The sequence below is a fragment of the Xyrauchen texanus genome, chromosome 18 (assembly GCF_025860055.1).
Source record: "Xyrauchen texanus isolate HMW12.3.18 chromosome 18, RBS_HiC_50CHRs, whole genome shotgun sequence".
In the NCBI taxonomy this organism is placed as follows: domain Eukaryota; kingdom Metazoa; phylum Chordata; class Actinopteri; order Cypriniformes; family Catostomidae; genus Xyrauchen; species Xyrauchen texanus.
Genome location: NC_068293.1, coordinates 17,108,618 through 17,120,839, shown reverse-complemented (window position 1 = coordinate 17,120,839; position 12,222 = coordinate 17,108,618). Strand labels below are relative to the sequence as shown.

The following is a 12,222-nucleotide window of genomic DNA, read 5'->3' as shown; positions in this document are numbered from 1 at the left end:
TGTGCCACAAAATTAAGGTGACAGGGTTTGTTGCAGCAGCCAGAGCATCTTATTAACAGACACGGTCACCAAATACTGAGTGCCAAAGTGCAAACAAGAAGAAAAGGGGACAAACTAGTCCAGAAGCTTACAACAGTCCAGATGGTGACTCAAAAAGGAATTCTTAGCTAAAGTGTGTAATTTTTGGAACATTTAAATGCTTAATCCTGTCCCAATTTAATGTGCGGAGACAAAAGTGTAAACTCTGTGGCACCATCAAAACATTTCTCTGTTTGTTTGAGCATCCCAACGAGCCAGACATAGCAATATTAGCTCAACTAATGGAATGAGTTTTTAATGCCTTTACAATGCATTATAAATATGGGCTTCATAGAAATTGTTACCAAATATTCTTCTGATCTGCAGATGAAAGAAAGTCATACACATCTGGGATGGCATGAGGGTGAGAAAATGATGAGAGTATTTAAGTGTGTTTTACCTATTCCTTTAAATATTCTTAGCCTGTAATATTTGAACGGTGCTAAGACATCAAAATATTTTAAATCAGTAACTCCTTTTGTTTAGAGCAAAATAATTTCTTGATTTTTAAATTGATAATCTTGAGATTATCGATATGAGCCTTTTAATGGGATGGCTCTAAGGTGGGATGGCTTCTGTGGGTTTTTTTTTCACTCTCTCTGGAGGCCTGAGCAAGAGTGCTGAGGAAGACAGTGACAGTTTGAGATTAAGCCATGGTGACATCCCACCTTGAAGCAGAGAGCAAGAGTCAAGCAAGGAGAGCACACAACACTTCTTCACATTTAAATCCTGTGTATAGTGGGCATATCTGCCCGCTGTGGACCATAAAACACAGACATTTACATGAAATCATCAAGAATGAGAAAACATGGGGAATGCTTCATGAAAGGTTTATGCACTGATGTTTAAAATGTGTCATGCATTTTGTCATACATGTTCTACCTTCAAAACTATTTAGGATCAATCAACAGCACCTCTGGCATGGTATCGATTCATTTAGACAGTAATATCAGCACATTCCCAAGTTTGCTAAAATCTTCTTTACAGTAATAAACTTACAATATATATATATATATATATATATATATATATATATATATATATATATATATATATATATATATATATATATATATAGGGGCAAGGCAACATATGATTAGTTTGATAAACTCAGTAACTAACCTTGTTTGTGGAAAGATATTTCCAGACTTTCAGCTCCTGTGATGACCATGTAAAAACGCCAAACCACACAGGAACTTAACATGTTGCTACCTAATGTTCTGGTATCCTGAAATTGACCCCATTCTGCTGATTTACTGATAAGTAGTCTCCCATTCAACATTATTGAATTAACCTTTTTGCATGTACAATCAAACCGGTGTGATTACACTAGGCTGGGCTCAAACGCGCATGATCAAACCGGTGTGATCTGAATGTGATCTGTTTACCAGCTAAATCAGTTGTCATAATCACTGAAGCAGTTGTCATAATGAACCAGCTCCTCAAATAGTCTTTTAAACATCACAACATCTTTATTTTTATATGTTTCAAACTTCAAAACAGTCACTAAATAAAAGTATAAAGCTGTTACCATCGGGGCGTACTGTTTAGATGCAGTGCTGGGGCCATGTTTTCTGACAACAAATAATATACATACTAGTCAGTCCACTCAAGCTTATCCATTCATCAGTCACTCATTCTAAAATCTTCAGAGACAGGGCTAGGTTTTTAGAAACTTCTATGCTCCTCCTTTGTATGCTTCTATGATGATACAAACTCAGAATCCCATCTTGCACAGCAACAAAAATATGGCAGTGCGCATAGCCGGCAAGTGCATTCGCGATTGCATCTTATATATCATAATCAATCATTATAAACATCTAAAAAACACATTATATGTTTGATAATATATCATCTGACTTTTAGTGCACCCACTGTGATATAATCTGTCCTCCAGTGCAACTGCTGTGAAGTGTAAGGTAAGATTTAATTAAAGTGCACATTAAAGAACTCATGCTGGGAGATCCGTCAGTACAGGAGAAACTCACATGTGAAAAGGTGCAATCAAATGTGTTTACCTTTTACTGTGGTGCTACTGATAGAGCATTGTGTGAGCAGCCTATGAGACATGGGATCAGGTCCTGTGGGATCCAGAAAGTAATTGTGTTCACATGAACATTGAGTGTGATTCGTAGGTTGCATTTTCCCTCTAAAATTAAATTTTTACATCACTGATGATTTTGTTTAGGGTTGTGGTTTGGGTTTGTTGTAGGGTTAATGAAATATATATTCCTGTTTACTGTAATACATAATTTACAACTAAAAATTGCTTGTTTTTGGACCCCCATTTAATACAGAAACTGGTGCTCAGTCATGCCCATACTTTGATTAAGACTTCAAGATTCGGCCACTGGGGGCAGTAGTTCCAATTTTTGCCAATTAAACAGTGAGATCAGTCTGGTACTTTTCACATGAGTCTGTGCATGCAAGGATACTAGAAAGAGAAAAATCACCAACAGGACTTATGTCTGTAATGCATAAGAAGAACAGTACATTCATCTGTAACAGTAGTCACACTATTACAATGACAATTAAGACAAGCATATCAGGCTTAAGACAAAGAGTGAATGTGTATATATTGTAAAATAATTTAATTAATGTGGTTACCTGGCAAGCTTTTGAAGTAGTCTTTTAGAAAATTATTTTGAAATTGTCTTAGAAAATGATCTATAAAGTATAAAGTAGAGCATTATCACCCTCAGATTAGAACTAGAACACTGTAAGACTAGTAAAGGTGCAGTATCATAAAAGTAGTCCATACGACTTGTGGTTACAATTGTGTTTTTAGGTTGTGGCAAAGACAGTGTCATTTAAAGTCTTTATTCAGAAAATAATTACATTTAGCACCTTTACTATTTTCAAGGTCCTAGGAGGACCATTATTTTTGTGACCTCAACATCCATGATTTTTCCTATGAGCCACAATGGCAAAATGAAAAGTGTAAAGCTTTGATGTTATATTGAAAGTATTTTTCCATTATATTTTTATCACTCTCTCATGCTCCCTTAGACTTTGAAACATTTGACTTAGAGTCTTCTGTCCTGTGATTACTTGATGTATTTTTCATTGTATTGTTCCACTTATGAACAGTCACAATAGAGGGACTCTATTTACCAGTGAGGGTCATACTTTTTTACTGATACATCCTGTCTGAGTGTCAGATCTGCGAGCGTCTCCATCTCAGCTTAATGTAGGGTGATAAAGAACTCTGATAATCCTCTGTGTACAAGTGTAAGATGGTGTGATTTCTCTGCATGTTATGCATGATGAATAAGCTACTTAAGAAAAGATACTGTAAGTTAGTTGTTTAATTAAATTTAGAATTGATACAATAAATGTAATGTGTTTGATACTCTGCCAAAGAGACACCACAGATACAGAGTTGAGCGGCTGCCCACGAGAGCTGAACTAATGGAGCGTAGCATTGTGCGGCACTTACTTTCCAACTAAACAGTTTAGTCTGACTGTTTAAATGTTTCCAGCATTTACTCTAAAGATTTTAGAGTAAAGTCTGTTTAAAACAACTCCCTTAAATTAAACATGTTATATTAATCATACACATACTGAATAAATGGTTTACTGATTGAGATGGGAATGTTAGATATGATATAGCTGCATAACTTGAAAAGTCCCCCCTCATCATGGTATGCAAGAATAGCGTTCGGTTCTGTGACTGGAATTGTGCATCATTTCAGGTATGTCATTGCCTGCCAAATTCAAGCATTGCGGGTAAATAACTGTACAATTGCGCAGTCAGCTCAAGGTGCTTTTTGTGTTACATTTGACACTGATAGTTGCATGGTGTTTTTTGCTGAAAAAACATCATGCAACAATGTAAAAACAGGTGTCTACCTTGCAAGCAAATTTGATTGAAAATTACTGCGTGTAAATGTGGAAAACTATTTGGTGCTGCTGAATGTTTGACACCTGTCATCAAAGCTTATGAACTTATACCATCATAATCAAAACTCCCTATGCATCTAACCTTAAATACAAATGGCGTTTTAAAAAAGACTAAACTAAAATCGTGGATGACTGACATGTGCGAGTCTGTTAAAACAGTGAAGTATTTGAATTGCAATGACTAAGCTACATCACCTACTAGCAGTGTGCTGGGCTGGCGAAAAAAGATACATGTGTGATGCACGACGAATGAATCAATGCATTTTTTTTGTTTTACCGCAAATGATAGGGTTATTTCATTGTATATTTTTCTGACCTTTATGACAACCATTTTGTTGTTTCTACACTAGAGGGCACACAAAATACTTTTTGCCAGTGAGAAATACATGAACTGGGTTTGAACGTTATTATAGACTGTGATGAAATTGAAAGAATGGTAAATCTCAGAATGTTATTCACGTACCCCCATTGTCACCTCACGTACCCCCACACTAAATAATGACAATTCTCTCATTATTTACTCACCCTCATGATTTAGGTGTGTATGACTTTCTTTCTTAACCAGAACACATTTGAAGAAAAATAGAAAATATTTTAGCTCAGTAGGTCCTTAAAATGCAAGTGAATGGAGATTTCTCTTTTGAAGCTCCAAAGATCACAGACAGTCAGCATAAACATCATCCATATGACACCAGCTGTTAAATTAATGTCTTCTAAATCAACACAATCATATTTGGCATGAAAAATATAAATATTTAAGTACTTTTTTAAACTCAAAATAATGCTTCTAGTCAGGAGTGGTACGTGCTTGTGATGTGTCAGTAACACTTTGGTGGCTTAATACATGACATATTCCACATGTCTTGTAACATGAATTTCTGGATAGAAAAAAAAGGTTAGAGTAATTGAGTAAATGACCTGTGTAACTGATTGTGGACACCCAAACATTGACCCCCCTCACAATTCTAACAGCACTGTGGAAGCAGTGGAGTCATTCAGGTTCCTGGGCTCTACCATCTCACAGGACCTGAAGTGGGAGACCTACATTGACTCCACTGTGAAAAAGGCACAGCAGAGGTTGTACTTCCTTCGCCAGTTGACAAAGTTCAACCTGCCACAGGCACTGCTGATACAGTCCTACTCAGCAGTCATTGAGTCTGTCCTCTGCACTTCAATAGCTGTCTGGTTTGGTGCATCTATGAAATTGGATATCAGAAGACTACAAAGGACAGTTCGGACTGCTGAGAGGATTATTGGTTGCCCCCTGCCCTCTCTTCAAGAACTGTACACTTCCAGAGTGAGGGAAAGGGCTGGTAAAATCACTCTGGGCCCCACACACCCAGCCCTCTACCTTTTTTAACTGTTGCCTTCTGGCCGATGCTTCAGAGCTCTGAGCACCAGAAATTTCAGGCAAAGGAACAGTTTTTCCCCTCAGGCTATCCATCTCATGAACAGTTAAAACTGCCCCATTGAGCAATAATTACGTGCAATATAAAGCTTAGTCTCTTTATATTTATCCAACACATCCAACTTCTTCTGCCATTTTATTCTCTTGCATTGTATATAACAGATTTGTATTTAAATTTGCACTACGTATGTGTATGTGTATATGATACAGAAAAAGCTCAAATGTGTTTTCCCCAATACCCATCAGGCATGCCTCTTGGATAAAACAAGATGTTTGATTCAACATCCCATCAATTAAAGCACCACATCTGACCATACAACACAATTTTTAGGATATTTTACACTCTCAACAACCCTGATTCTAAAAATGTATATGATCCTTATATCAAATCCTTAAAACACGAGTGCTGAATTTAAACCCACTTTTATTCACAGATACTTTAGGCCAACTCACATACAGCATGTTAAGAAACTGAAGTTCTCGTGTAGCTTCCCTGGATAATTTAAGAACAACGAGCTGTGGAATCCATCTGGCTGCCATAAATGAGAGGCTTTTGGTTGTGCTTCATTTTGGTGTGGAAATTCAGTGCAGCAAGGAAGAGCAAGTAATAGGAGAAAAACAAAGTAATTTGGATGGGAAAATACTGTCTGAGGACAGCTAATGGCCAGATATTAAGCTCAATTAAGTAAGTCTTAGTGGAAAGGAAAGATTTATGCAAATGCTTTTCAGTCAGTCTTTTAAAGGGGTTGCTGCTGAAAGCTCGCATTTTAGTAGTTTTTCTACTAACATTTTCAAAGGTAAGCAAATATTGTATTTGCAAGAATAAAATTATTCTCTCCTCCTCCAGGCTGCTAAATTACTGTAATTTCTAATTCATTAAATTCAGGTTAACTTTTGCTGATGATGTTGCAATGGAATAGAAATATTTATCCAAAAAGGGCGTTCTATATTTTTCCCCAGGTGTAACACTGAAATGTACAGATTTTTGATGGCATATTAACATATGGAGAGAAGAAATGCTTTTCAATCTAATATACATACAGATACAGATACAGAACCAGTGTTAGATCCAGATCTATTTGCTGTAGCTCAACTGGTAGAGCATGGCGCTAGTAGCACCAAGGTCATGGTTTTAACTCTCCTTGAGCATACACTGTACATACTGATAAAATGTGTATGTTTTCAGTGCACTGTTATTTGATTTGGATAATATCATTGTCAAATATGTAAATGTAGATGCACTTTAGATAAAAAGATTTAGATAAAAATTTAAATGCCCATAATTTATCAAACAGAGACAGCTGTGCACTGGGGGTTTTAGGAGCAAACTACAGCTGGGTGGCTGTTTCTGGGAACAGGCAAAAGTTGACTGTTTACCTTTGCTGACTTTGGGCGAGATGTTACCAGAGAAAATGGTCCATCAATCAGTGGTGCTCTGGGCACTGGGCTCTAAAGCAGTGAAATGAGGCAGAAGAGACTGTGCCAGAAGCCGTTTCCACTGCTGCATGATGGGAAAGCTTCCATTGCCCTCCTAAAACATCATTTGAGAACACAAAGCTCACTCTCCCCTGAAAGTTGAAGTTTTAAAGCAAAACTGTGGGATAACAGCATAAGCAATTCATCTTCAGGAGACATTAGTACAAAAGTGCTGCATTACAAAGTTTCAATTGCATCAGAAAAATACTATCCAAGACAGAAATTAGAGGACAACAAGAAAAAATATGTTTGTTTTTTGTTTTTGTATTTATTATTTGTTTTATTATTTGTTGTCTTCAACCATATATTCACAATATAACACAGCTCCTCAAACCTTATTGCTTAAATATGCCTATGTGTTTATATATTGTCTGTCTGTATGTAGTCTGATTGAATTAAATTATGTTTATATCTGTGTTCTTTTATCCAGTTTTACCACCGTCTGCTTGTAAAATCAGTGTCTGTCACCAGCTTTAACTGCAGCTGTATGAGGAACTGTGTCCACAGCTGCAGCTGGCAATTACTGCAGGCACATACCGCTCAGAGAGGCTCGCTTTGATTCGGCACAGAGCCAGCTGAGATCAGACTCCACACGCAGGATGCTGAATGAACAGTCATGTGTTACATGCAAGTGTGGCCCCTTAATGTCACTCCTCATCAGAACAAGCACTGCCATCACAGAAATGTGGCTGATTTATAACAATGATTTTTAAAGTCAATCACCCTGCTGAAAAGACCATCTTAGACCAGTATGAATTTCTAAGATATTCCAGGCTGCTTATGCTGGTCTAGCAGGATAATAACCATAGCCATGCTGTTCATGCTAAAGGTTGGAACCAAAAACGTTCTGGTCAGAAAATGTCAGAACAAATGGGTTTCCAGGTCCCCAGGACTAAAGTTAAAAGCTCTATCATCTCTAGAACTTTCTTTGACAGTGGTTGATTTTATTGCTTGTTGTTGTTCTGTATTCTGAGGCATTGGAAACCCATTTAGAGTTCTTGTTATTACTGTGTCAACTATCTGTCCTTTTTGTTGATCTATTCCCTCCTGGCATTTATTTGTCAGTGTTTTTGTCTTTGATTCTTGAAAATTTCATTACAGGACTCTGAATAATATTCTTTTTGTCACTTTTACTTGAAGGGAGAAAAGAACTATAAACATCAAATGGTGTGCTTTTTTTTTCTTCTTTTTTTTATTTGGTGGCTGTGGTTTAGGGAAAGGTTATTATGTCCAGCTTCAAACGTTTATTGATATTGATTGTGTCTACTCTTATCTATTTTACCCATATGGAGCAATTATTTTGATGTGATCAGTTCACTTTGGAGGAGAATTTGTTTTCCTGAGGATGTGGACTATTCGTATTTCTCTTCTTTGAGGAACAAACACATTGCATGTTAATGTAGTATGGACTGTCTCAATCTCTTGTCAAAATGAATATGACAGGATTGAGATAGAAAAAACATTGTTTGCTTTCCCACAGAATACAAATACCCACTGACAGGGATAATGTATTTTATTTCTCCTTTCATTTACTGAAAGCTGGAAAACATTCTTCTAAGTCTTCTGTAAAGATTTGAATGCCTCAAAACTTTGGATGTTTAAAGTGACCTTTTCCCACTTGAATCATAAACACCTTCAAAAGGCATCGCTTTGAGGGATCAAAAGGTTCATCCTTAAGATATTAAACCCTGGATAAACAAAGATTATGTCTCCCAAATGTTCCAGCATATTTGTTGTTTTGGCCTCCCCAATGCCAGACTCTGACATTTTTAATGATTCATGTTTTTTTTTTTTTTTTTTTTTTCATAGGTTTATACAAGATACGGGAAATGCTACACTTTCAATGGAAACAAAACAACCTCCAGGAAGACGAAGCAAGGAGGGATGGGAAACGGGCTGGAGATCATGTTGGACATTCAACAGGATGAATATCTGCCAATCTGGAAGGAGACAAGTGAGTTTTAATGACATACTGAGGTGATTTCCCCCAGTGCATCTATTTTTTTTTTTTATCTGTGGGGGCACTAGTATGTACAATTAAGTAGTTCTTTAAACAAATATAAGGTGTGTAAGTCTGCTGGTAGAGTATTTACTTTGTATGCAAGAGGACTTGTCAATATGTTTAAAAGCTTGGAGTGGCATGAAGGTGGGTAGATGATGAGAGTGAGACTATGTTGAGTTGAAGCAAATGATCTGTAGAAGATGTGATTTAAAGAGTGAATGGGTTACTTCTGCCATAGCATTTTTTTTACTTACATTAATTGTGCAATTTAATTAAGTTCCAAAGTCATCCTATATTTTCTGGTTCTCAGAGGTGTGTCTGCACAATCTGTAGATCAACATTTTCAGTTTCAGTTCAGAATTTCAAATTCCAGTTTTATTAGTTGTTTTTCTCATTTTTATAGAAGGATTTGTGAGGCTTATCTTTGTGTTCTCTGCCCTGTTCTGCTCTCTTACTCTTTTTCTTTCTCATCATTTTATTTATTTATTTTGCAGATGAGACATCTTTAGAGGCAGGAATCCGTGTTCAGATCCACAGTCAGGAAGAACCACCCTACATCCATCAGCTGGGCTTTGGAGTCTCTCCAGGATTCCAGACCTTCGTTTCCTGTCAAGAGCAAAGAGTATGACCATTTCTTTAGATCAGTGCTTCTCAAACTTTAAAGGTCAAGTGTGTCCTGTGAGCAGATCAGACAATCCAAATACCTAGTTACAAGTCACAACAATGTCCCTCCTACACTGCAATAAATAAACAAAAAAGAAAGAAAGAATAAACTTCACTAAATTTAGTTATTTATCATCATCAGTCCCTTTTTAAGATTTATTGAAAGACTCTTTCAGGGTTCACGTATGGTAGAGTAACAAAGTATTTTTAATTTGATAAAGGAATAGTTCACCCAAAAATGTAATTTCTCTCATAATTTACTAACCCTTATGCCACCCCAGACTTTCTTTCATTTGCTGAACTCAAATGAAGATTTTTTGAAAAATTTCTCATCACTTTTGGTCCATACAATGCAAGTGAATAGGTGCCAAATATTTTAAGCTCCAAAAATCACATAAGTCAGCATTAAATTAATCCATGTGACTTCAGCTGTTAAATCAATGTCTTCAGAAGTGATATGAAAGGTGTGGGTGAAAAACAAACATACAAACAAACATTCTCGCCACCGCTCAGTCAATCTCCACTTTAACTTTCACTTTATTCTTCTTGTGTTTTTGGTTATTCTAATTCATCATGCATATCACCCCCTTCTGGGAAGGGAGAAGAATTTCTAGCTCAAAAGGACTTAAATATTGACCAGTTTCTCACCCACACCTGTCATATCAATTCAGAAGATATGGATTAAAACACTGGAGTCGTATGGATAACGTTTATGATGCCTTTATGTGCTTTTTGGAGAAAAGGTCATACACATCTGGGATGGCTTGAGGGTGAGTAAATTATGAGATAATTTCCATTTTTGTGTGAACTATCCTTTTTTGAACATTATAATTTTACTCCACTACATTCAAATGCATAATATCTTAATTTTGACTCATTCCAGAAAACTGCTGTCCCACACAAATGGGGTGCCTGAACATTAGGCCCCTCTCTGCTTAAATTATTAAATACAAGCATATTGAATTGCAACAGTTAAAAAAATATAGAGTCCATAAAAACCATTACTTTTACATTTGATACTTAAGTTTGAAGTCCAAGATGGCCGCCAGTCCAGTCCTTTGTTTGTGTGCTTGCATATGAGCTCTAAATTTTATTTGTTTTTCTGTGTTTTATACTGACAATCCAGCTAAGGATAGTGACTTTTTACATCTACTCAAGAGAGGTGCATAGTGAACTCTCTTCTGGCTTTTTTCAACAATCCAAAAGTGATTATTGCTGCTGGGTTTTAGAAGACCTATGTGAGCTGGTGGAGGCCTGATGTAATTACCTAACCTGCCTGCTGGTCTGCTATTTGTTCATTAGTGACCACATATGGTTGAGTGTAACTGGATATTCCTGGATATTCTACTGTGCTGTGCGCGCCCACCTAGACCCATGCGGCTGACTCAGTGGATTCTGCATTGCTACTCCATGTGCTTTCTCAACAACTCACAATCCTGAAGCCAACTCCTCGCTACAACAAAGCCATCTGAGCATCTCTTACTTTATTCTCTGCGTTTCTTTACGCAGGCATCATGTATGTGTTGGCTTATTTATTCCATAATATGTGTCTCCTTGGTCTTGCTGGACTATAGTGAGTGGATATTCATCATCTCACTCTTTAAGTCTTGATGCAGCATGATCCAGCAGATGGAAGTGACTTCAATAAATCAGATGATTTGTAGAATGAATAGCAACTTTAATTTGTAAAAATTAATCAATTAATAAAAATGAAATAAGGAATACTGAGAATAAATGCGATAATACAGAAAATACAGTTTGATTATAAATATAAAGAAGATATATCCTAAGGATATGCCCAAGGAATAAACCTAACAACACAAAGTCTTGTCTTTATCTAATTAACTATGTAAGTAAATGGTAAAAGTACAGAGATGAGCTGAGATGTGCCCTCAAAGTTGGAGATTAGATGCGGAGAGCTAGAGAGCAGGAGTGGTTAGTTTTAGACAAATATTCGTAAGCCAGTAGGCACTTCCTTATTAGGTACAGAAACTTCTGCACAATGATGTAATAACCCTAAATGTCAGGTCAGGCTGTTATGACCTATAGAAGTGTGAAAATTGTGGTTTAAGTGGAAAGACAGACTACAGCCCCACTCGTATATTTATTTATGCAAACGACTCGTAAATGTACCTATTTCAGCGAGATACGAGGACAGGTGTTTCGTATACATATCCAGTTGTGTACTAGGTCTATGTCTGTACTATGTCTGCAATAACAGTCATAAACTATGCTCTCTCATTCCAGCTCTGAAGCCTCATGAGGTCAAAATGGTAACAGGCAGGTCAAAAGGGTAACAAACTCCTATATTAAAGAACCAAATGAATACATTTGGTCTCACATGTGTATCTCAAGGGAACATTGGATACATAAGGCATAAAGCATGAATATAATGATAACATTACAGTGATGATATGAAAGAAAATAAAACTGAGTACATATATGTGAATATATGAATATGATTGCATAGCTTCTGATTATAGTTGATATCAAGCATAATATAAATAAGCAAAAATATAAAATATAGAAAACGACTCTTGCCTTATGCATCAAGTCTTATAAACTCTCTGACAGAGACTCATTTAATCATCATAAATAAATTCGCCCCATGCAACAGCAAATGTATTATAACTCCCAGACACAAGTGAGCATTCTGCCGTACCTACAATCTCTGAATGCTCTGAATGACGTT

The 12,222-nt window shown here is 36.6% G+C and overlaps 1 protein-coding gene across 1 annotated transcript in view; it reads left to right on the top strand.

The window, feature by feature from the left end:
• The window catches only part of LOC127659014 (acid-sensing ion channel 4-A-like), a 167,336-nt gene that overhangs the window by 134,229 nt on the left and 20,885 nt on the right, over positions 1-12,222 (top strand). The window contains exons 2-3 of the mRNA XM_052148621.1: positions 8,675-8,819; positions 9,362-9,489. Coding sequence (XP_052004581.1) covers positions 8,675-8,819; positions 9,362-9,489 — 273 coding nt within the window. The remainder of the gene's footprint in view (positions 1-8,674; positions 8,820-9,361; positions 9,490-12,222) is intronic.